The sequence below is a fragment of the Hyposmocoma kahamanoa genome, unplaced genomic scaffold, assembly GCF_003589595.1.
Source record: "Hyposmocoma kahamanoa isolate Upper Pololo Valley unplaced genomic scaffold, ASM358959v1 114, whole genome shotgun sequence".
NCBI classification, from domain to species: domain Eukaryota; kingdom Metazoa; phylum Arthropoda; class Insecta; order Lepidoptera; family Cosmopterigidae; genus Hyposmocoma; species Hyposmocoma kahamanoa.
The window spans coordinates 647764-674709 of record NW_020653383.1 but is presented as its reverse complement, the minus strand read 5'-3'; the positions used below and the strand labels follow the sequence as shown (position 1 = coordinate 674709).

Below are 26946 nucleotides of genomic sequence, written 5' to 3'. Positions count from 1 at the left end.
TATTATATAAAATATATTTCATCGTGATTGGGTATTAGTTACATTCATTAGTCCAATTCGGTGCCCCTGTTAGAGGCCATAAATATCATGTCTACAAAGTTTCGTGCGTCGATATAACGAACGTTACATAGTGAGCAACATATAGGTAATATTACGAAAACCAGTTTGTTTTTATACTATGTACTAAGTACCGGACCTACTGTGTAGCATAATCAGCTAGCAATTCTAATTTAGGATGGTAACGTGAGAAGTGAGAATAACAAACTAAGTATGCCTGAAATACAGCTCTTCTTCATTCGCTCTGGTAGATAAGGAGCTTAACAATAGTGGTAGAGTGCATGGTTGTTGTAGGTATTTTATACATTAGCGGATGTGGATGCTGTTACCTCTGGATGGATTTTGTTACCTCAACATCAGTTGATGCTGACGTGAATGCGGATTTCGTGTATTTGAAAAAAAATTGAAAAATTTACAAATTTCTATTGAATCTACATGGAAAAATCATTTTTAACAATTTTGTGATATTTATTAACGAAAAAAAAAAACAACCTGTGTGATCAATCAACCTGCCAAGTTTAATCATCACACTGGAATTTTATCAAAGGTGAAAATGACGGCTGAGCTGCTTGTTCGGCTTGAAGTCTGTTTCTGAATGGTTTTGTAAATTAGTCCACCGTATCGTCATCTCCGTCCTTTCCATGTTACGCAGTGCATATATCGGCAATGAATATCAGCATCGATCAATGCAGAGGCTGATGCGGATGCAGATAAATATTTAACTTTACGAAATTTACAAGAATGCGAAATCGACTTTGAACCACTCGACAAATCTATATTAGTAGGAAATTAAAACAAATGAATGAAAAGACGATTAATTTTTATTTTCACATTAGCCCTAAAATAAAAGTAAAATATCGAGTTCTTGGGTTTTCGCGATTGTTACACATAGGAAATGAAACTATTTTTCCGGATTTCGGAAAAAAAACAAATATACGCGATTTAAATCCGGAAAAATAGTTTCATTTCCTATAAAAGTAAAATAACCAACAAAACTTTTGAAATACACTACTTGTTTTGGGAATTTCAGTAGTGTTACATCTGTGGCATATAAGTACAACCATGGTATAACCAACTTAATTACTGTACTCATTCCTTATTTAAAAAAATATTAGCATTTATACTATCTATTATACCAATTATATCTATTATCTCCCTGTGAAAGAGTTCGTCCACGGAAGTACTGCCACCTTACTTATTTCTGCCGCCAAGCAGTAATGTGAGCGTAACATCTTTGCGATGTAAAGCTCTGAGTGGCACTGCAACTGCTACGGACAGACGTGTCGCTTGTCACCCGACACACGAATTGTTATTATAGAATTGTTGTTGTTATAAAAAAATGTAATTTTAAGCTTTTATACGGATTGTTGGTTAAGACTAGTTTCCTTGATTCACTTAGCATTTCAACACTGGTTTGTCATGGTGTCGCCATCTCCGAGGTCCCGAGTTTGATACCCGGCCGGGTCAATGTAGAAAAACTCACTTTTCTATTTGTCTCGTGTCTGGGTGTTTGTGGTATCAACGTTGTTTCCGATTTCCATAACACAAGTGCTTTAGTTATTTTCTTTGGGGGATCAACGTATGTGGTGTAGTGTATATTTATATTTACTATTATTTTGTTCGAATATTCCTACGACGATTTTTTACAATTGACACGCCGCCATATTTCTTACTATAATCAACTGTCACATTATTACTCTTTGGCTGTATTTAAATTCAAAAAAATTTTAGTATAATAAACTAATAAAACCACTTAATATATTTATTTGTTTTTAACCGAACGTTCACTTTAGTAGTCCGAATGATAGAGTGTATGTTTATTTTGACAAGTGTTACACTTGCTCATATTGAAAACTCCGCCACACAATATCCCTTTGGGCAAATTCAACAATTTGCACTAGTTAATTAATACACAGTAAGTGCACGTCAATATTTTTGTAAATTTTCCACTTGTTTGTTATTATTATTGATACAAACATCGAACAAATACAAAGAAAAATTCCTTCGACTCGACAGAATTCGGACCAGCGACTGTTGCCTCAACGTGGCTGATACCAACTGGGCTACGGATCGAGCTAGCCGATCTTTCGAATTTCTCTTTGTGCTTGTTGCGGATTTTTGTATTGAGTTTAAACGGGTTTTTTGCCGTAGAACCACGTGTGAGAAAGTTGAGTATTTTCACATAAATTAGATAAAAACAAAATATTGCAATTTACACTTTTTTACTGTAGTAACGACAGTCTCTTTTAAGATAGTCATAATAATATTCGTCTTTTCTATTAAAAAAAACGCAAAAAGATTGAACTAATAAACTTTACGGTAACAGATTTAATTACTTTTTTTCGAAAAGTATACAAGAAAACACAAAAATGTTTTATTCAAAATATTAGATTGTCTTTCTGGAAATATTCTAATATTATATTATATTATGTAGTCTTTGATATATTTTGAATGTTTATACCGTGGCCACACGGGTAGTAGTACTTTTGCAATGTCCCTAAGGGATCCAGCGCTCGGTCATGTTCGGCAGTCCGGCTTTTAATCTAAAAGCTATTCTATGTCCCACCGCCGCATCACCCACGTACCATAGGGAAATGTGTTCATTTTTTTTGCAAACCAATCAATCTTTGCCCTACACAGTTTTTTTATTGTATTTTTCCTACGCTGCGTGCGTCATTAAGTACTATTTATGACGTCATTGTTATTATTATAATTTTTAAGGGGGTTCTATTGTAAGATAAAAGCTAAGTATTACTCTAGAATAATGATTGACACGAATTGTTAGTGAGCAGTCAGGCTTTTCTTGAATAAAAAAAAAAATACAGTCAACACCGCGGCGACCGCGTCCGTGACATACGTACGTGGCCGTTAAGAAATTTCAACTTTGTATAAAAAACTTCATTTTCAGACAACTAAAAAGTCCATAGATTGTTGTGAGAGCAAATATATATATATATATATATATATATACACTTTTTTATTATATATATATATATATATATTTGCTATATATATATATATATATATTTGCTATTATATATATATATATATATCTGGTAACACATTGGCCTATTATATTTTATGCGTTTGATTTTGGTACAAATACGACAAGATACTAACCAGTTCGGCAGGGATACTCACCCTCTCGCACTTTTCCTACAGTACATCGTACAATACAAGGTCAAAAACTTTAGACAGATCCAGGAAACAAGCGCACGCGGAGGGCGTTATAAGATTATTTATGCGAATGTACGTACATAGCGCGCGGTTGGCGCGCACACATACAAGGCACGCAGTTACTTTGTTCTTATTCTACTATGCCTGTATGCGAGTGCGATGGACACACATATAGAAAACCACAAATTACACCCCAAACTCACGAGAGAAATAAATGTAGGCTTACAAATATTTTTCCAGCTAGGGAATCGAAAGCGGGATCTCAGCGTGGCAGTCCAGCATGGTAACCATTCGGCCACGGAAGCTGTTAGTTATGCAACGCGAGTGCATTGCTACATTACGCGAATGTGTTCGAACGTACACGGCGCGTGACGGGCGCGCACACATACAAGGCGCGCTGCTACGCTATGTGGAGTTACCATACCTGTCTTATTATACTATAACTGAAGTGTTCAACGTATATCGGTCATGTAATCACTTTTTATGCATTAACAATTTATTAACAAATTAAAAAACTTGTCCAACAACATCCCAGTCCATGGGGTAAGCGTTTTTGTGTCGTCTTGTTTTATTGTCTGAAGTCTCCAAAAAGTTTTTTTTTTTTTTTCTGATTTATCAATAAACAGCCTCATCATAAAATTTTTCATCAATGTTCATGACAGTAGGTGTAAAAATAAACGAGTAAAATGACCGTGACTCCATAGATAGACACTATGAAACCACAAATGTAAATATTGGACAATATCACATACGTGGCTTTGATCTCAAAGTAAGTATCTAAAGCATTTGTGTTATGGAATAACGACGGTATCAGAAACGATCAGACCCGAGACAATGTAGGAAAGTTTCTACAATAACCCGGTCAGGAATTGAACCCGGGACCTCAGAGAGGCCGACACCATGAAAACCGCTGCGCAATCACCTCGCCCATAGACGTCAACTACAAGTGTTCCTACTTGCAAAAAAGCACAAATTTTTATAAAAGCTCTTCACCAAATTTAATTTTTCCGAACTATCTCAAAACCAACTATGGGTGTTTTCTCAGAAATAATTCATCAAAAACTCGAAATGGAAGTTGCAAACGGTTACCACCACTAATAAGTGTTCTATTTTTGCAACTATTCTTTGAAAACTAAAGTGTACTTAATGTTAAAGTTTCAAAATTAGTTAGGTACACCGCGAATGAAACCAGCAAAAAAATCAACTTGTCTTACGTTCTGAAAATTGAATAAGGAAATTAAACTTGCTTTTATTTTTACGCGGATAGAAAAGTTGTAAGTGGTTTTCTGACAAAACAATTTGCGGTCTATAGAAAATATTAATAAGTACATAACATTTTCAACGTTACTTATACTATACTGCCTCCCTCATACAATAAGACTTTCTCCTTGAAAAGCCTGTGTTTAATCGTCTATTACATAGACGAAACTGAGGGTGTGTAATGTTTATTTACCTGGGCGAATTCACCCCAAAGTACAAATAAGTATAAAGCTCAAACTCAAACTCTTAAAATTGACCCTTTCATTATCTACTCACATCAGGCTCAACTATGTTCGAAATCAAGTACTTTCAAAACATTATTAGTCTAAATCTAAAAATTCCGAGTCAGGCCTTCAAAATTGTTAATAATAGAATACTATATACCGAATACTAACTAACTGCGCAACTTCCCTTCATAGGACCAAATTATGAACTGCAATTAAACCTAATAACATAATGGCGCCACTCTCAGAATACCCAACTTTGACAATAGTGAGGTGGTTACAGCAAAAGCATTATAATCAGTAGCTGGCGACGGGAAAGGTTTTAGGTATGCAAAAACTTTGGAAGTTCATCATCATCATCATATCAGTCGGAGGACGTCCACTGCTGAACATAGGTCTCCCCCAAACTTTGGAAGTTATTTGGGCTTAATTATATATTTTGCTGCTATATTTTTAGGTTATTCAAAAATGCACTAACGCTTCTTAGTAAGTATAGAAGTATATTTTTGTTATTTTTAAGTTTTTGTTGAATGTTACGGTGATTTACCACCATGATATTCAATTATTTTTTTGTGAAACTACTCCACTAGTTTGTTATAATATTATCAACACTAAGATCAAACACAAAGAAAAATTTCCTGCTGGATTCGAACCAGCATCTTCCAGCAAACCGTGTTAGATACAATGTCAACGTGGCTTACCACGGAACGAACCAGAACAACACACGAATTTTTCTATGTACTGGATGCAGACCTTTGTTTTTTTGTTTTAACGACTGTTTTGCCGTAGTGCAATCTATGAGAAATCCTTTGACAAAAAAAATATTTTGTTAGTTTTGATTTCGTAGAAACTGTTTATTACAGTAATAAGGTGAACTGTTTTAGTGACCGCTGAATTCTTCAGTGTCCTGTCTACTAAGTTGCAAAGGAACTATTTAAGAATTTCAATTTACATTATGTATCTAGGACATTCGTAGTTAAGTTAAAGCTTTGTAGACTTGCAAAATAGGAATAAACGGATTATCGCTTTTCAGTTCCAAATTAGAAACATTTGCACGAATAGAAGAACATGCGAGAATTCTGCTAGAAATCAACTTAGTTACACTTAGCAGCAGTAGAATTCCTTGTGAAAGAGTTCGTCGAGGGAAGTATTGCCACCTAACCTATTTCTGCCGCCATGCAGTAACGAAGTTCCGGTTTCGAAGGGCAAGAGTACTGGTGAAATTACAGGCACTTGGGGCATTTCAACTTATGTCTTAGAGGAATTGAACGCCTCATCGTCTTTGGGATTTAAAGTACTGAGTGGCACTGCAATCGTCATAGGCGTGTCTGTTTACCAACAGGCACACGACTTGTTCATCCCGTCGCATGATACGATAAAAAAAGGAAGAAATATATCAATTCGAAACTAGAAACATCTGCACAAAAAGAAGAACACGAGAGAATTCTACCAGAAATCAGAATCTACAATGTCACATAGATTTTTAAAATCGCTTTAAAGTGTGGTTATACACTAAAAATATCTTTATAATCAAAAAGTCAAACCGTGACACGCCGAGTACAACCGGTCTGTAATATCGGGGCAAGAACAAGTAGTCATACATGATAAGAAAAACCTGGGGCTAGGCATACTATGTTTAAGGGATTCTTAAACTTACAAAACATGACAATAGTTTTAGTAAATTTCTAGACGTAAATAAATGCTATATCTAGCACCAGAGGGCTTATATTTATATGAATACAATGTGACTACAATAATGGGAGAGGGAAAGTGGGCGTGACAGTACTTGCGAAAAACTTCTTTTTTATCAAGGGACTGTGCTTTAATTAAATAGGGCTAACAATAGCATGGTTTAGTTACTGATGTCTAGAGCATGTACACTTGGAAGGTTGTAAGGTGAAAGATATAATATTTTACGACGTCTGTTTAGGAAAGGGGTGACCGCGGGAACAGATGTTCCAGCTGAAATTAGTTCCAGAGGCCATTTTAAATTTAATAAAGGAACTGTTCTATACTGAGAACTCTACAATAGCTACTCTAAAAAATTACGCTGTTGAAAGTTTCCTTTAGTTTTAACAATTTACTATTTGAAAACAACTTGTATTAAATATACTGAGTGTTTAAATTGGTAATTTATTGTCGTTGAGCCTAAGAAAATTTTTCACGCCGCGGTTTTGTTAATTCCCCCTTTCATTATTTATTTTCCTCGTGATTAGGCAACGTTGCAATCTTACCCCTACTTTCCTAAAACTTCACTTAAAGCTTTTCTTAAAGCATCCATTAAAACATCCCTTTTCTATTCTTTCAGTAACAAGAAACGATTTATTTTAAGTAGGGAGAAAACACATTGCCTGCACCCCTCTGATATCTTTTAGAAAGGGTAATAATAAACGAAAAAATTACAAAATATCATCGCATTAGCAAAAAAAAAACGAGGATTAAGTTGGCAGATAAGGGTAAATAATTGTTGCATTATGTTGTATTACATTTTCTTTGAAAGAAAATAAGGGGTGCAATTATGGCAGATACTTACTTGAGATAATAGTTGTTCGTTGAGATTCTTTGTCCCTACTGTTTTAATTATTTATATTATGTAAGTACTCAAAGAAAGCTGCTTCATGGTTTTGTCTGTATTATATTGTGACATAAATTTATGTTCAATTACAGTTTTCAATCTAAGATAGAGCTATACATTCTTGTAATAAAATATAAAAGATGGTTTCTCGGCTTCAAAAAGCAGCGCACTTCAAAAACTGTCACTCCTTAGAAATTCCGTCCTTAGGCGGTGTGCATAAAAGCGTTCTAAATATAAGCGTGATGTTTACGCATCGTACTCGCCTCATTTCTGTGAGCCAACGCCAAAAGTCAGTCGTGTCACGCTTCCAACCCGCACACAAATCAATTAGACCGAACTCGAGCGGCCGAACACATTCATTCTTTTGTTTCAAAAAATTTAGAACGCATTTAGAATATTCGAACACGGAATGAAATTTTAAATATAGGCGTTTGTTTTTAAAAGTAAACCGAAAGCCCGGGGACTTGCTGTTATAGTACTTATACAATTTGTAGGCTGCCATTTGTTATTGTGTTTTATTATTGCAAGATGTTGACAACGAGAGATATTTTCATTTATATTTTTGTTATTTTCGTCTCTACTAAAGGTGAGTTATGTTTTTGCTTAACCTTATTACGCACTTTTAATGATTTTTTTAGCACCAAGCTAAAGCAATATTTTGCATGGTAAAGCATTCCGACTAATACTTTAACTTTTACGCATAACACTTTAACATCTAAGTTATAAACATTCAAGACAATTTAATTGTTTTTACAAAATATTATGTACTGACCTATTTCAATTTCCAAGTGTTATTTAGGGAGAATATTTAGGGAAAGGATTTCGATTCTTAATTAACGTTCAGATACTTGTTAGAATATTTGTGAAATTTCATACGTAGACATGTTTCATCTAATTTGCTGCTAATTTGTTATTAAATTCAGTTCCAATACTGGGTAAAGTTACGTATTAATTATCCAGGTAAATTGTGTATGATAAGTAACGTAGGTTGATTAAACATAAATGGTTTTGATTACTTTGACCTTGCTACAAAAATAAAACAATTTAGTTACAAAATGAAACGACACATTTACGAAAATATAAATTATAACACATTTTTCTTTCTTTCACACACATTCTATATAACATAAAAATTGTTATATCTTAATTTTATATATACTTTTCTCGTATAAAGTGATTATTGAAGACTGACAAGTGATGATTAATGAAAATGGTGACTATAAAATATACATGCTGTAATACGTAATATGCTGTATGCATACACGTTGTAAATAATATTGAGTTCTTAGGTCTTCGCGATTGTTGCCTACACATTGGACATGACTCTACTTTTTCGGATGAAGTCAGCCGTGACCCCCATGGCCCCCTCTAAAAACGGCACGAAACGCGATTTAAGTTCGAAAAAATTGTTTCAATCCCAATGTAAATGCCTTAATTGTTTTGTTGAAAAAATTATGGACACAATTGAAAAATGTATGAAGCCATGTACAATGTAACGTGTAAAACGTGTAAAGTCCCCAACGCGCATTGGGCCAGCATGGCGGACTATGGCTTAAAACCCCGCGTGGGAGGAGACCCGTGCCCAGCAGTGGGAAGTATAAATGGGTTGATGTTGATTGTTGATTGACAGTCAAGAATCAACAACAACAACAGGCGTCAGGAAGAGAGCGTGCCTTACGGCTCCGCCACCAATGAGATTTGGTAGTCTACTTAGAGTCGACGGCTCAGCGGTAGCAACCGTTAGTCGTGCAGAGCGCGACGGGAAGTGAACATGCCTACAGCTCCAGTACCTATCTGGAAATTAGGGAGGGTGCTGTACGTGCACCCGGGGCGGCTCACCTAAGGAACTAGCCTTACAGAGAACCGGATGAAGTCCGTGCAAACGGACTGATCCGGGGTTAGGACCTGACTTAGATGGTCCCTGTGCAGGTTCGCTCGCGCAGGTCTTAGTGCCCTTCCCGTATAACCAAGAGCTTGATAGGGAGGGGAACTATAAACAAAACTTACTGAGACTGTTGATTGACAAATGCGAAAGAAAATTTGAATATACGATTTGAAATTAATGACACGTTAATGTTTTTCTACGTAATCGTGATCTTAAGAGGACATAGTTTGACTATAAAATTGGAACTAATAGAGATTATTCATAGATTATTATTTGATCACGGTTGACATGAAAATGCATTCATTGTCCTGCGACTTCACTATTTCAAAGAAATTATTACAAAATGGGTTATTGGGGTAATATTGGGTTAAAATATTCTACAAAATAATAAATAATTGGAAACTGACTACTCTGTAGAAAACTAGAGAAGTGACGTTTGGAAAATTGTTTCTACACTACACTTTATTAACATTTCTATTGAAATTGTTAAGTCAGTAATAAATTTATAAATATTATTATTTATATTTCCATTTCTGTATTCCAACTGGCAGTTATGCTTCACTTAACTAACTTGCTTATACATATTATTTACAAATAAAATCATTTCGTTTCGCACTGTAAAAGTTAAAATTAGAAAACTGAACAATGAAAAAAAACACGTCATTGTCTTGCTTTATAGAGAATTCCTGTTGGAAAATCAAAGACTCAATAGCGAACCTGTCATACTGTCTATCATATAAAAGGTTGTTCGGTATTTTTGCTCCAGTTTGTTCTCACATGGAGTCGAAAGTAGAACGTACTTGACAGTTTGCTAGTTGCAGAGAATCGTATATCAACATCATTTCCACTGCGTACGTTTCGATATGCACGCACTACTATTAGTGCTTTGCCTTTAAAAATTACTATTTACGACTATTTACAGAATTATTGTAAAATGTAAAATATTGCCATAAGTCTCGTTACAATGATGAATCCCTGGAGTTTCTTATTCTTTCTTCTCAGAGGAAACTATTTTACGGTATTAAGTGCAATGCGTGTACAAGAAAAGAATTCTGAGTTTATTTTTTTTTTTGTTGACTGAATTCATTACAAAGAAGTATTTTTATATTTTTTTTTATGATACCAAGAGAAGAGACAAACAAGTTGTGTGCGACACGCCTGTCCATAGCAGTTGCAGTGTCACTCGTAACTTTAAATCGCTAAGATTTGAGGGACACTGTCGCAACTCCTCCCCCTTCCTTCAAAAACATTTAAAAAAAACTATAGTCTAGTCCACTTAAAACAGTAAAGGCGTCACAATTTAGAAAACGCTTTGTCGGTTTGGCTAATGGACCACTGTTTCTATACAGTTAGAGCGTACTCAGAATTTAAGACATAAAATACTAATATATAGAATTTAAGACATATTATTTGGGCACCTGTAAAGCTTGAATACTGTACTGTTAATAATTATATAATGCAAGCAAAGACGGAACGCAGTAATGCCCATATTACTGCTTGCTGGCAGAAACAGGTAAGGCGGCAGTACTTTCCTGAACGAACGCTTTCACAAAGAGCCCTGCTGCTACAGAAATTATACGTAACGATCTTATAATAATAACGCATAGAAACCTAGTCCGCACACGCTAAGTGAGGCAAATTGAAGCGCGCCCAAAGGGCCTACACGAGCGAGCGGGCCTTCAGTGCTCAAGGTCAACTTACACCGCCAACAGATCAAGAATTTTAGCTAAAAATGACGAAATGTGCGGTAAATGGGTATAAAAATACGTCAGACAAACATAAAATAGATACTAACATCACATTCCACAAGGAAGTAACGCGTTTCAATTTGTATTTTTATATAAATATTCACTAAAACCGAAAATTAACCTACTACTGAAACTAGCCTACATGAATTTGATTTTTGCCTCACTTGTGAGAGTTCGTTTGATATGAAACTATCATTCTATGCGTTATTATTCTAAGGTAACGATATGGAAAATAGTTATTTGTTATGCAAGGCCGCGAGTGCTTGTATTGAAACCTGAGCAAGCGAAGGAAGCTAAGATTGATTCAAATATAGATTCCTGACACGACACTTTTCAAGACACGAGACGCTAAACAACTTTGCTGTCGAGTGAAACACACAACTTTTCACCTCACTATAGCGAGGAAAATGGTAGATGAAAGAAACAGTTGAATATAAAACCTTTTTTAATGAAAAGAAAAAATTTATCTTCGGATGCGTTCTGAATTTACACCTCATCAATTTTTATTCTTGCTTGTAATTTTATTTTGTGTGATTAAGTGATTATTTAAATTATTTTAGTTCTTCGAGGAATTAAAATAATTTAATAAACACAATTAGTTATCATTGTCAATTTAATGTCAACAATAATAAGAATAAAAAATACCAACGGATTTATGTTACATAAATAATTAACGTACGACAAGTCACTTAATTGAACGTGCCGTTATGTTTTTTTTCATCGAAAAAAAAAATGTTAGATGCACCACAAGTCCCTCGTCAAGTTCGAATTTTAAAAAACCTTTTCCACGTTAGCGTGCAAAATACGCTTTTGCGCGCAGATTTCTAATGAGAAAGAAAGCCTTTCCGAGCTAGTGAGGTGAAAAAAATATTTTTCTGTGTGTTATTGAAATATGTTTATTGCACGGGTTATTTATTACTATTTATTTAATTTAGAAGTAAAGTTTACACTTTATATATATTAGTAGAAATATTTGGGTTATACATCTTCTTATGAGTCATGGTCTTTTAAAGTTTTAGTTCTTTTACTCGCAAATATAAATGTTTGATAACCAGTCAATCAATCGCAATCATTTAAATCTTACATCTCTCAAGTTAGTTATTAATCCAATTCAAAAATCAGTAACATTTATATTCCAATACAAAGTTCTTGAAAAGAATTTATGTCATATCTTTATTCTTTTTATTTTGCGCTAGTCTATTTTATCTAAGGGAAACAAAATTATAAAACTTTCCATCCTTGAATGTAAACAATGCACGTTAGGTGCATAAAAACGAATTATTAATACAGCAGTCCTTAAGATTTTCTTTAGCCTGGCACAGTGTTGAAAAATTATTGATACAATAAATGATTATCACTAATAATAATAATAATAATAATAATAGACCAGAATTCTAAAACAAGAACAGAAGTTAGAAAACTGGAAGAACAAAGCACTACACGGCAAATATCCCCATCAAGTGGAACAAGATCACAAATGTCTTTTTCACAAAATTCTCTCCACGATATGATTTCTTTTTAATTTCCTGATATATCGGAACGGTTTATATGCTACGTAACACGTTTGGTACGAGAAACCATCGAGGTCACAAAATGCCAAAACATTTAACCACGAAGATGGGCTTAAATTACCCAGTGCACGGATTCTGGTGCCTAGTAATAGACCTCTTCTTCTAGCGCCCACGGGGCAAACCTCTGGGGCCAGCGTTATCTTAAATGCAAGCTTACTTTTGACGGTATCAATTGTTACCAAATCTATCCTAAGCATTGTAATATACACAGTTTGAAAAATACAATAGTATTGCCAATAATACAATGGCGTTCTACATTTGCGACCTGTATTAAATATAACTAATTCATCGGAAAGATGGTTTCAAATAGCCAATGTTTTCACGAGATAATTTTAAAGCTCGATGTTTTATTTACAATCAAATTTAGCACATTTTGATTACAGCTGTGTAATAAGCCGATGAATTTACTATTTAATTTGGACAAATATTCTTGAAAAGCAGTGAATAATTAGGGAGTAATATTTTGTTAGCAGAACTTATGAATTTCTCTACGTACTTACTACAGGTATTTTTTTTATCGTAACGGTTTTACCGTAGCGCTGTGAGAAACCTATGAAAGGTTTTCTTCACTTTCGTTTCGTTAAAGCTATTTGTAAGGTCTGCTAATTCGTTACGTAGCTCAGCTAGGAGAGAGATAGCCCTAGTTTGCCAAAAGAGTCTCTGAGACCAGCAGGATCGAAGGAATTTTTCTTTGTCTTAATAATAACAACAAACTAACTGGAGTCTTTTCTCAAACAATATATAATATATAAAATATCATGGTAGTGAAAACATCATGAAATATCATGAACAGAATATGATCTCAGTACAGAGTATTAAAAAAACCGACCTCATAAGCACGAGGAATTACGTCTATTTGCTAAGTTTTATTGAAATATCCTTAAATTCGCCACTACAGGACCTGACACTGGAGGTGATAAAAAATGATTCTCACTACTCATCACAGAATATTGAGAGAAAAACGCATTGAATTGGAGAAATAGCAAAATCAACCATTAAAATAATTGCTCCTTAAGTAAAATTTAGGCGATATTTATAAAAATTAATCTTCATGCCACCCTTAGAGGTGGATGATTTTCTTCAAAATGAAAAGGGACCACTACGGAAGTACCCCCTTTCCAATAGAAAAGAATCATGAAAATCGGTTCACAAATACCGGAGTTATCGCGTAACATACATACAAAAAAAATACAAAAAAACATACAGTCGAATTGTGAACCTCCTTCATTTTTGAAGTCGGTTAAAAATAAAAAACACGATGAAGATGTCAACAATAGGTCAATTCCTCATTAAAAAACGCATGCACCTTATTTAGTTCGTTTGTCAAAAATATGATTCCGAGTAGAATATTCTTTGTTTTTTTAATTTATTTTTTTTTCTATAACATTTACTACCAGTAAAGCTACTTGTGAGAGTTTTCCAGAGCGGCACTGCCACCATCCCGTTTTCTGTCGCCATACAGTAATGGGAGCATTCTTTGTTCCGGCTTAGAAAGATACGTGTAAAGCTACTGGCACATGGGACTTGTCAATTTTATGTCTTAGGATGACGAATGCAATAGGCGTGTTCTTCAGATCTTTGCGATTGAAAGCGCCGAGTGTCATTGCAATTGTTATCGTTTGACCTGTCACTTACTACTAGGCGCACATTTTGTTCGTTCCATCACATGATATTATTAAACTAATCTCAGTACAGAGCACTAAAAAAACCGACCTCAAAAGTCGTTAATTCCCTTTTTTACTAACCATGGAGGCGGAATATTTTCTTCAAATTTAAATGGGACCACGGAAACAAAGAATCATCAAAATCGGTTCACAAATCGAAGTTATCGCGTAACATACATAAAAAAAACATACAGTCGAATTGAGAACCTTAATATAATCTCAGTACAGAGTACTATAAAGACCGGCCTCAAAAGTACGTAGAATTACATCTATTTGCAAAGTTTTATTGAAATGGGTTACCGGAAAGTGCGCAAACCCGAAATCATCCCCTAGTACGCTATTATACGGAACTTGACACAGGAGATGATAAAAATCGGTTCTCACTACTCAAAGTATATTGAGAGAGAAAAACGCCTTGAATTGGAGAATAGCAAAATCAACCATTAAAATAATTGCTCCTATAATAAAATTTAGGCGCTATTTATAAAAATGAATCTTCATGCGTGAACAGCCACCCTTAGAGGTGGATGATTTTCTTCAAAATGGGCCCACTATGGAGGTACCCTCTTTCCAACAAAAAAGAATCATGAAAATCGGTTCACAAATACCGGAACTATCGCGTAACAGACATGCTAAAAAAGCATACAGTGGAACTGAGAACCTTCTCCTTTTTTGAAGTCGGTTAATAATAATATATAGTGTACCTCATGCTACGATATAAATTTAACCCATATTTAACTATATAATTTAACTTCGTATACATTTGCCCACTGATTTAACCACAAAACATAGTTGTTTGATTATCACTCACACAATAGATATAGACGTAGTGTTATAACATTTTTATTAACTAGCGTAACACAATACGCGAACCGAGCGACAATTCGTTTGGCTAGTTGAGCTAGTTAAGCTCACTAATTCCTATGTGTTTGCTCCATATTCATTGGTGTCATGGTGGTGGTATGTGGGACAAAATAGGTAGTTGTTACCGGAGAAAAGTTTTGAAATAATCCAGTCAAATCAAAAGGATTCAAAGACGATTACGACATATTTGTATAATTTTTAACCGACTCCAAAGAAAGGGTTATATAATCAGCTCTATGTATGTACGTGTTATGTATATTTTCCGATTTCTCCGTCAATTGTGGATCGATTTTGAAAATTCTTTTTTTGTTTAAAAGGGTGCACTCTCGTGGTGGTCCCATTATCACCAATCATGGAAATCGAGGAAAATCCTCAAATTTTATAGGCATGTCCGTGTACTCATCGATATTTCTTTCATTTGTGGACCGATTTCGAAAATTCTTTTTTTGTTTGAAAGGGTACCCTTCGAGGTGGTCCTTGATGCCTACGATGCTGTTCCGGGTACATTTCGGTTATTACAAATTACTCATTGTTTTCCGCAAATAAAAGTCAACTTTTCACTTGAAACAATAATAATGTAATCAACAAATCACCGTCACCATGACAACCAGACAAAAGTATAAAATGTACAAAGGAGTCCGTAACAGTCCCATTGTCACCAAGAAGTCAGAATCTGATGAGGGGATTCTATGGAAATCAAAAAAAGTAATAAGCAAACTTTTGAGATCGGTTTTTCTTTTCAATGAAAAAGTTACAATTCTTATCACATACGTTGCTCTGATCCAAGTAAGTAACTAAAGCACTTGTGTTATGGAAATCCGAAACAACGTTACCACATACATACACCCAGACCTGAGACAATATATAAAAGTTTTCTTTCTTTGACCCGGCCGGGGATTGAACTCGGGGCCTCAGAGATGGCGACACTACGAAAACCGGTGTGCAGGCTACTCGACCACAGCGGTCGTCAAAATACTTACGCACGGTGTTAGGTGCTACAGTCCTTTAATTAAGTCAGGTAAGGTAAGTACACACAGTATCACTTAGTAAAGTGGGTATAAAAGGGGTAAATATTTGGACAATACAAAGGAAATTAAGCATTACTGTAAATGTTTGAGCAGGTAGCCCCTATTATGTAAAGAACAAGGTCTTAATTTTGTATACTATATTTGAATAAGAGTACATGGAGCTGGAGTACACACAGGTAGATTTTGCTTCTTTTTAACCGACTTCAACAAAGGATGAAGTTCTCAATTCAGCTGTATTTTTTTTGTGTATATTAATAAATAAATAAATAAATAAATAAATAAATAACGCGCACACTCAACATAGCCCCGCACTAGGTAAACCCTGTGTCGCGGGTGCCATGGACACACATATAGACAACCACAAATTACACCCAAACTCACGAGAGAAATAATTGTAGGCCATACAAACATTTCTCCCGGCCCAGAAATCGAACCTGGGACCTCTGCGTGGCAGTCCGGCATGGTAACCGTTCGGCCACAGAGGCAGTTATTATTATATATTAGTTATTACGCGATAACTCAACATCAATACAACATTTGTGAACCGATTTTGATGAGTCTATTTTTGTTGGCAAGAGAGTACATTGGTAGTGTTCCCACTTAAATTTGAAGAATATATTCGGCCTCTAACGGTGGCAAACGATTTGAATAAAACTTGGCAAGTAGATGTAATTGCACGAACTTTTGAGGTTAGTTTTTTTAGTACGCTGAACTGAGATTATTATAATATTTCGAAGTTATATTTATAAAGTTTATGTATGACCATAGGAAAACTGAAATATTGTTTTTATGAAATATGTAATTAAAACTAAACACATGGCGGACTTTGTAAGAAATCATAAAGTTCAATGAAAAGAGTCACGATACCAGTTTAGAATGCTGATTCATCCTTAATGACTAGTGACCGTTTACGAATTCATACAATTGGTTTAACTGCTTGTTATTTTAGGGATAAGAAAAGGACGTTGACTGATTTAAATAGAGTTTTAGGGCAACCAAGGTAACTTCTTTAATCAGCGGCCTTTTAGCTTGGTCTCGCATTTTTGTTTTAATTTATTTATCACTGGAAATGAAACTTTATTCCGGATTTATATCGCGTATATTTGTTTTTTGAAACAATCCGACGTTTTGGGCCCTTTACAGGTCCCATGGTCACGGTTGACTGAGGTGGTACAGTCATCAACCAGTTGTATCTAATATTAATGCAATTAATTAAATACCTTATTTTTAATTTTACAAAGAAACATTCCGATTTACGCTACATTACATTTTACAAATTATTTTATTGAATGAATTTTTATTAAGTTCAATTTATTATTAATTAATAATAGAAATTAGAATAAATTAAAACATATTAATTAGTACTGCAGTCTTACGTCTGTTTGGGATTTTTCATCAGAGGAAATACAGGATCCTAAACTGGTGGTACGGAGAAACCATCTTCCCTGTTGAAATTAGGATGGCTTTTTAATTTCAATGGCAGCATCCTGGGTAGATAACGGACTTCTTTTGCAAGGACCTGGAGTTTGCGAAACTTCATTGAATGTGTAGGTTTATCCATGACATGTTCGTAGACTGCAGACTTGTTTACGTGACGGTATTTGACATCAGCTATACGTTCTTTGACGCGGGTACAAATACTTCACTTCGTTTGTCCAATATAGGACAGACCGCACTCACAGTCAAACATGTAAACTCCTGCATCCTGTAAGGGGATATTACATTTCACGGGTCTCAGGAACTGAGGAACTGAAATCTTCCTCAGGGACTTGAAATAGTTCTTGATAGATATACGCTTGAGGACTCTTCCGATCTTGTCTGTAACACCTTTCACGTAAGGTAAAATGGCAGGTCTTCGCTCGACTGTTGGTGGTTTCACACGGGGCCTGCAGCATTGGCGTGGAATCTTCAACTTATTCGCATGTAGGACTTGCTTTATATGCTGAAGTTCCTCTGCCAGATGATTACTGTCGCAGACACTATGTGCTCTATGAAACAAAGATTTGCCCACGGTAGGTAACTGGCTAGGATGGTGATGGGAATTACCATTGAGATACCACTACCATTAATTACCATTTTGTTGGAAGATATTGGTCCAATTTAAATTTGACGAAAATACTCCACCTCTAAGGATGGCAAACTAGGGGATTGATGAATCCAATTTCACGCACTTTCCGGAAACCGATTTCAATAAAACTTGGCAAATAAATGTAATGCCATAAACTGTTGAGGCCGGTTTTTTATAAAAAAGTTATAATTATTTATAACCAAGTAGCATGAAAATAGCATTAAAAATAATAATCAGTACAGAGTACTAAAAAAAACGACCTAAAAAGTCATTCAAACCCTACTTAGCAACCCTTAGAGGTGGAACATTTTATTCAAATGTAAATAGATCACTTCTGAGGTGTTCTCTTTCCAACAAAAAATAATCATCAGAATCGGTTCACAAATCGAGAGTTATCGCATAACATACCTATATAGGAAAAAAAAAGACATACAGTCGAATCGAGATCCTCCTTTTTTGGAGTCGGTTAATAAAATTAATCATTTTACGTCGTCACCTTACAAATATGTTTTAAATTGCGGTGGGCTTATTTTAGCAACATCATTAAGAAGTATAGATTATATATTGCGTGACTGTCAGGAGCAAAGACTAATCAAAGTTCAACTAAACCGTGCACTATGACGTGCTCTATTACTATAGAGGAACAAAATTAACTCTGGCGGCACTACTCATAACAATTAGACCAGTCGAGTAACCAAATAAGGCGAAGGCAATACTGTGACGTTGTTATTGTGTTTTTTCAGTTCAAGGTTGCCATTTAAGTAACTGTTTATTAATTATCAAGAGGATTATCTTTAAACTCATAGGCAAACTCAATGCCAAATTTGTGCAACGTTTGTAAATTTCACATACCTATACATAATTTATTTTACATAGTTCATATTAATATTAATATATCTGTTTTAGACTCTACTTTTATTATTATTATTATTTATAATATCAAGTGACGGGACGAAAATGTCGTGCATCTGATGTTAAGCTACACGCCTGTCTATAACAGTTTCAGTGCCACTCAGAGCTTTAAATCGCAAAGATCTGAGGGGCACCGCCACAGCACCCGTCACTCTGAGACATAAGTTGATCGCATGTGACTTTATTATACCAAGGGTGCGAATTCTTGTCTCGTCGATCGTTCTTCGAAATGTCGGTTTTGTCACCAACTGTTACAAATTTGAGGCATCCCTAGTATGAATTCAACCCAGGGTCGAAATTTTTATATTTATTATCTTTGATAATTATTATGACAATTATCTCGTAATTTAAATAAATTTAATTTTAATTATTTGCTGTCCCCACAAATCACTATTTTTCTTATTTTACTACTATATTGTATTGGTGTATATAATAATTTCTTGCATAATGTATAAATCAAATAACAACAATCGTATATTTTACTATGCCATTGGAAGGTTTGCCTGTACTTATAGCACAGGTTTTCCTTTTTTACGTACCAGCTTATGTACTGATTATTTCATACTTACTTACTGTCACTATACATGTTGTATTATTACTATGGCAATTAAATTTATTACTATTATTATTAATTGCCGGACATAATCAGCTGATGATTATTTGATATATATCCGATAATTATCCATGCTCATTTACAGTTTTGTGTCTTTAATTTTTACCAAAAATGACAAACAGTAAGAAAATGGAATAAAAATGGAGAAAAGTCTTTGAGAAAATGACTTTTTTAGATTGACATTTGACACGTTTGGATGCGTCTCTGATGCATCCACGTGACACGATTTTGCTAGCGCTAACAGTTTGTTGTTCTAATTATTAATTTTATAAATATCAGACAAATTTTCAAGGTATATTTATCAAAATTATTATCCTGGTTTTACCCTAATCTTATTGTGATAATTTGATAATGATTCACTTCGAAACCTGATTTTACCCTAATCATTCGTTTACTTAATTAACAATATACTCTCAATCATAAACTAATGAATTACCATAATGATAGCATCAGCGATACGAAACTTTGTTATTTGTGACGAACTACGATAAATGATTTGTGTGTGAACTACGATAAATGACTGTAAGATTGCCGGTCACCCCCCTGGTTAACTTTTGACAGTGAAATCGTTTGTATGTCAAAACTTTGACAGACAATTAGTACTAACAGTGGTTTACATAGCAACACAAAATATCAATGCCATCTGGCTGTCTGTTGGCTTAGTTAATTATAAAATTAATATAACGAAAAAATGTTGACGTAAGAAAATGAGTGCTGCCTTGACATTGGATGGACTATACTGGGGTTCCATCCTTATGTTACGGATATTCCAACCACCACATTCGCATGAAGCGTTACGCTTCCACATTTATATGGCGAACGGCTATGAAGGGAATTCCCTACTTGCAGACTATTCCTTGAACGCTACAACTTGGACCTTTTAAAGCGAGAGTGAGTTCCATCGTTGACCTCATCGTCACTTTCCATCAGGTCGGTCGTCATGGAGGTCGAACAAGCATTTATATTTTTATAAAAAGAAAAGTTAGTTTAAAATCGCCGTATTCTGCAATACTTTACTATTGTATGAAAGCAGCGATTTATATCTAATCGGTTACAATTTTCAAAATACTGCGATGTACAACACTTTGACTGGTTTCAAAAACTGGTCGTGTACAAAATTTACACCATTTTCCGTAGCACCAGATTTAATTAATTGTCAATCAACGGTACGATGTTCATGATCTCGTTACCATCATATCAACATACAGCTACCAAAATAGGTATACTTACATATGTTATGGACGCTTGCTATAATAGCCGTATCGGTAGAGGCTGAAGATTCTATGTAATGCGAATTTATAATAACAAAAAGTTACTGAACAATCTATACAATTACCTAGTCACAAACCAGATTATTCAAATACGGAAGCTCCACATTTATCACCCCTCGTATTAACTCGTCATCAAATAATTTATCTCGAATTTTATTCAAGAACATATAAATATGTATTTACCAAAAACAATATATAGATAATTTAGTAATAAAATACTATTGTTATTTTTAATAGGTATGAGAGTATTATTCCCTGATGTTTGAGACCCTTATACCTGTAATGCATGTTAATGACCAAAATAAGCCGTAGTTTGATCTTCGCTTTCGAAAATATCTTGTATAGTTGGACACACGACCTAATTAACGCCAGATGACAAACTTATAGGAAACTACGTCACCAGGTTATTTTAAGGCAGTATATGAATTCGGTAACGCAATGTTTATTAAACTAGCAAATATCTATGTACCTATTCCATTTCTTATGCTAGAGTGAGGTTTTTTTTGTAGCAGTAGAGCTCCTTATGAAATAGTTCGTCGAGGGAAGTTTAATGTAGTCACGTATTTTAATATTTTTTATTTGCAAACAAAAATAGCCACCAACTATAATAATAGCCACCTTTAAACAAATACGAAGAATTATATGTGTCATGGTCTGTCCTACGTTTAAATCACAGAATATGGTGAACACATGTGGCCACGAGCAGATAATTGCCTACACCAGTAGGTGTAAGAGTTATAGATCGATTTCGTATCTTTTTTATAATATCAAACAGCGACGAGACGAAAAAGGTGGTAAGCGACCCGCCTGTCCATAACAGTTGCAGTTACCGCTCAGAGCTTTAAATCACAAAGATCTGGGGTCTGCTACTGCGCCCGACACCCTGCGACATAAATTGACAAGTCCCATGTGCCTATAATTTCACCAGCACCCTTACCCTTCAAAACCGGAACGCAGTAATTCTCACATTACGACTTGGCAGCAGAAATAGGTACGGTGGCAGTACCTCCCTGGACTTCAAGTGGATCATTTGATTGATTTGAAACTTGGTATAGTAGATAAGGAAACCCGATGATATTACTATAATAATATACGATAACTTTGATCTCAACTACTTTCTTTAGTACAATCCTGTTTGGGCTCATGAAATTGGTCTCAACGAGTTGTTAGCTCGCAGATAGTGACTTTATTGTCTTTTTGGAGTACACTGTATTGTATTGGAGTTTTTTCTATAGTATTTTTCAATCGAAAATCTCCTTTATACTGAAGATAAGAGCCTATGTACACTGCGTATTTTATACGCGCATTTATGGCGCCGTAAACGCGCGACATCTGCGCTGTACTGAATCGATTCTAACGCGCGCAAACATCGCGTTGCAAGCAAGAAGTGTATACGAATATACTTCACTGAAGTTTACACTTATGTAGTTGCTTCACTTTAAAAAATAACTGTAATTAACAAACAAACACGCGACTACAGCGCGTTTGCGGCGCGTATAAAATACGCCTTGTGCATCGGCTCTAAGCTGAATTTCGTGTTTTTAAAGGACAACCCTTAAAGCAAGTACCACAAATATGAATAAGCAAAGTACTATTTTCTAAAGTTAAAGCTTCAAGCTATTCTGGTTCACAGATGTTGGCGATAGTACTGTTCTGATATGCAATATATTATTTGATAACATACTTTTCCCTTTCAACAGTGAAATGAACTTAGTAAGTGAAATTTTTTAAATGAAATATAAGCGCGCATTTGATCTCCATCTCACCTGATGGAAAGTGACGATGAGGTCGACAATAGAGCATGCACAACTAATTAATGCCTATTCACTCTTGCCTTGAAAAGACCCACGTTATAGTATTCAGGGAACAAGTCTACAGGCAGAGATTTCCACTCCATATACGTTCGCCATATAAATGTGGAAGCGTAACGCTTCGTGCGAATCTTTAGAATATCCACAACAAAGTTCTCTATATGTCTGTATCTTAAAAGTTAATTTTTGAAATAGTTTTTGTTTATTCTTTTAAATTCTGTATTCTTTTTGACATTATATTTTTGTCATTCATTGTTAATAGCACGTTCCCAAAAAATTCCAAAGGATTACTAATTTCTTCTCTTTCTCCCTCCATCGGAAACCACTAGGCAAGCGTCTCGCTAACATTCTGGTCCTACGAGCCGGATATTTATATTTATAAGGTTAACGTACTTTTTCTTCTCTATCAATGTATCGATGGCATAGACTGTAATGCTTGTCATCGTGGTAAAAGGATTTTCCAATCGGCGTAGGTTACTCGTCGACTGTCGACCAGGTTGCGCCAGACGTACAGGGAAAATGGTACGTCGTGCGGGGACGCTCTTTTCGTGCACCGAACGTACTTAAAAGTTTATCTTACCTCTATATATAGCATTAAAAGTTTAAAAAATATATATATTTTTCTGTTTCCATAAAACTAATTACTTCGTAGTACTAGTAGTACAACAGTAGTGTAATCATTTTATATAGCGTTCTGATTGAAGTTCTCTGGCTCTCACTAGAGACGTGATAGAGCTCTGTCAAACAAACAATCCATGGAGTGCCCTCTGTTATTTTGCCCTTGACAATGTTATTGCAAGTTCGAATTTCATCCAAAAATAACTACATCTTGTCGCTCTTCACTGAATGTCGTAACCGATATTAGGCAAATTTTAAAGACTTTATAACACACAAAATTACGAATTCGAAAGACTTACTATGTTCGGTTTAGTACTTTCGGTAAAGTCGTTTCATAGATAATATCGATATCTCCAATGAACACTAGGCCAACTTTAGTTTTTGGTCATTTTCGGTTATTTTTGTAAATAGCCATATTTATTTACTAATATTATGCTCCCCGAATTTTGTGAAAAAACAATAAGGAAATAAAAATCTAAATTAAAACCAAATGGACTCAAAAATTACGTTGGCGTAGTGTTCATTGGAGATATCGACATATTCATGTAAAAAAAGTTATTCTGTTAGTAGTAAAAAAAGCTATATTTTATTCTATTCATCCTTTTACACCCTGCTGTCAAATTCGGTCCTCTGATACATTCATATTATTATTATTCTAAATCGTCTACCGTATCTGCTAGTCTGCTATTCGACCATGGAAACCTCTCCTTGAACCTATCCGACGATTCCCATCTCTTGATTCCTTCAATGACGTGTTAAGGAACATTTGTTTAACTCCTAAGTTCCGTTATTTTCTCCAATCCCTTGATTTGTTTCTTAGTTACATAATAAATAGCAAAAAAAGTTATGATTTTCCTGTGTTTATTTATTTATTATTATTACTATTTATTATTTATTTTATTTAGTCTTTCTACCAAAGTATATAAGTAAAATTTATCGTTAGGTATGTGTATTTTATTATATATATATTAAACACTTCTATTAGAAGATATTCTTTGGTTGCATCCCCTTTCCAACTCTTAAAGTTCTATATTAATGTTGCCTGGAAGAAATTGTTACTTAGCAATTGGGTCGTCTGTTGTGTATTACCACTTACATCACTGTTCTACGTTGTCATTGTATTTTTTAATGTAAATAAATAATATTTCATTCAGACATTAAAAAAAATACAGACATACGATTTGTGGAGAATGTTTAATGTTATTATTGGAATAAGATCGAATGTCTTCGTCTTTCACTCGGTTAAAAAAACAAATGTCTGAAGCTACCGTTAGTGAAAAGTTGGTATAATACAGGGTACCTGTAAAATAAATACTAACAACCTCGCAGATCTATATTACTAATATCATAAACAACATTTATAATTTTTTGATGATTTTTTACAACATAATGAATTTATAAATAAAATAAGAAATTTTTGTACTATCTGACAAACTTTCTATGTCTGTATTTGGAAGTAAAGTAGTTCAAATGTGCAAGCGTCATCCTTGATGATCCCCTGTTCTACATTTTGTATCGGACTGGTTTTTATGATGCACTTTTTTAGTTATGAGCGTTAATGATCAGGCCACACAGAGGCGGCCGCGCAAGCGTTTCGGGCGCGGCTGCGCGTCCGCCGCGCGTTTCAGTGTGGCAGAGTACACATAAACTCGTATATTACAAAAATTCCCGCACCCGCAACACTTCCGCGTCGGCCTCTGTGTGCCCAGACCATTAGAGCGAGTTTTTTTAATATTTATATTTTGCACGAAAATAAAATATGATGAATTATGAAATTTCTTACATTTATCAGTAGCAGTAGAGCTACTTGTTTACTTAGTTTGTCCAGTCTTGACTGGACAAACTAAGCAAATACTTGTATTTACTTTCTTACCTTACTGTGTTCTGGTTTTGTCAACTTGTGTCTCTGAGTGACGGGCGCAACAGCAGCTCCCTTCACATTTCGATTTAAAACTCTGAGTGCCTCTGCAATTTTATAATATATCATCAGTCTCAGAAACCGCTCATCCCTTCACTTGGTATCATAAAAATAAAATGTTGTTAATGACGTTAGTAATTTAGTCCTGCGAGATTGTTAATATTTTATAAATAACCCTGTATATAGTTATACTACACAGTTGTTTTAGAAAAATATTCGATTTCAACATGAAAAAATAGGAATGAAACTTTGTTTATACAATACTGACAACGTTTGCGGCATTCACCACTGTACATTATACATATGCATATATGTATATTTACAACAATCTAAATATTATACAAAAGCCAGTTTTATTTAGCCGGCCGCACACGTTTAATTAAGGACACTCAGTTTGTGCAACAATTCGGTGACGTGTTGTCTATTTTAGCTTTATTTAGATCAACGCTGATTATGTCAATGTCATATTGTTTTGTCAAAAGGATTCGGTGTTGTTCATTGTGGTATTTACATATTCTATGTTTGTGTGGTTTAATTAGTATAGATGGAATAGGCCATTATATTTTTAATCCCCGTCTCAAAAATGTTATAGAAGCAGTAGAACTCCTTGTGAAAAAGTTTGGGAGAAAGTTCTCCTTGAGAAAAAGAGGTTTTGTGCTGGTAAAATTACCCTCTATTCCCACTAGTTCAGTTGTCCAGTTCAGTTGACTGAACTAATGGTATTTTTTTCTCGTTTGTTGAATTAGCGAGACTCTTTTTCCCATTTGCTCAGTTGAAATTTTGGGCGAAAATTGTATGCTTGTTTTATTTTCAACTGTGCAAACAAGATATAAATTCTTAATAGTTCTTCTTCTTCTTAGTAGTAAACAGAACTAGTAGTAGAGAGAGGATGGACAACTGAACTAGTGAAAATAGACGATAAACAAAATCTCTACCAAACCAGGGACAAAAGCTTGTTTTATTTTCAACTGAACAAACGAGAAAAACATCTCAGTTCAGTCAACTGAACTGGACTACTGAACTAGTGGGAATCGAGGAAAATTACAGGCACATGGGACTAGTCAACTTATGTCTTAGAGTGCCCCTTAGATCATTGCGATTTGAAATTCTGAGTGGCAATGCAACTGCAAATCTTTAGTGCAATGAAAAGTAAACAATCTATCCAGTTTGACGATCTCGGTGGCTCAGCGGTTAGAACTGTGGATACTAGACGAGGAGGTCTCGAGTTCGAATACCGGTAGGACCAATTTGGGCATACATTTTTTCTATATTGGTCATGGTTTGGATGTTCCATGAGCTAATATAGTTGCTCTGGTACTCATAGTATAGGGAATATCCTGATGTGATACCAGGTAGTTGGTGTGGTTATCTGGTATTTACTTTTCTTAATTTGGTTGGATATATATTTAAAATTATATAGCGTATAAATAGAAGTATAATATTTATTTTTGAAACTAGTTACATCGACATTTTCGAAATAATAGGAATAATAATACAGTCATTTAGTCATCTCAACACATTAATGAGTAAAAATGAATATAAGCTCTACACAGTGTTTAGTTAGAACAATAATGGTGTGAAATAAAAATGTCTGTACCTCAGCAGAATGGCGGAGTGTTTCACAGCGCCGCTGATATTCTGCTATGGCCTGTCATGTTCATAAAAACAAGAAGAACTAACAA

The 26946-nt window shown here is 34.8% G+C and overlaps 1 protein-coding gene across 1 annotated transcript in view; it reads left to right on the top strand.

Moving 5' to 3' along the window:
• The first annotated feature begins 7596 nt into the window (after positions 1-7596).
• The window catches only part of LOC113239643 (fasciclin-2-like), a 61964-nt gene continuing 42614 nt past the window's right edge, over positions 7597-26946 (top strand). The window contains exon 1 of the mRNA XM_026476705.1: positions 7597-7879. Within this exon, the coding sequence (XP_026332490.1) occupies positions 7822-7879 (58 nt within the window). The 5' untranslated portion in view covers positions 7597-7821. The remainder of the gene's footprint in view (positions 7880-26946) is intronic.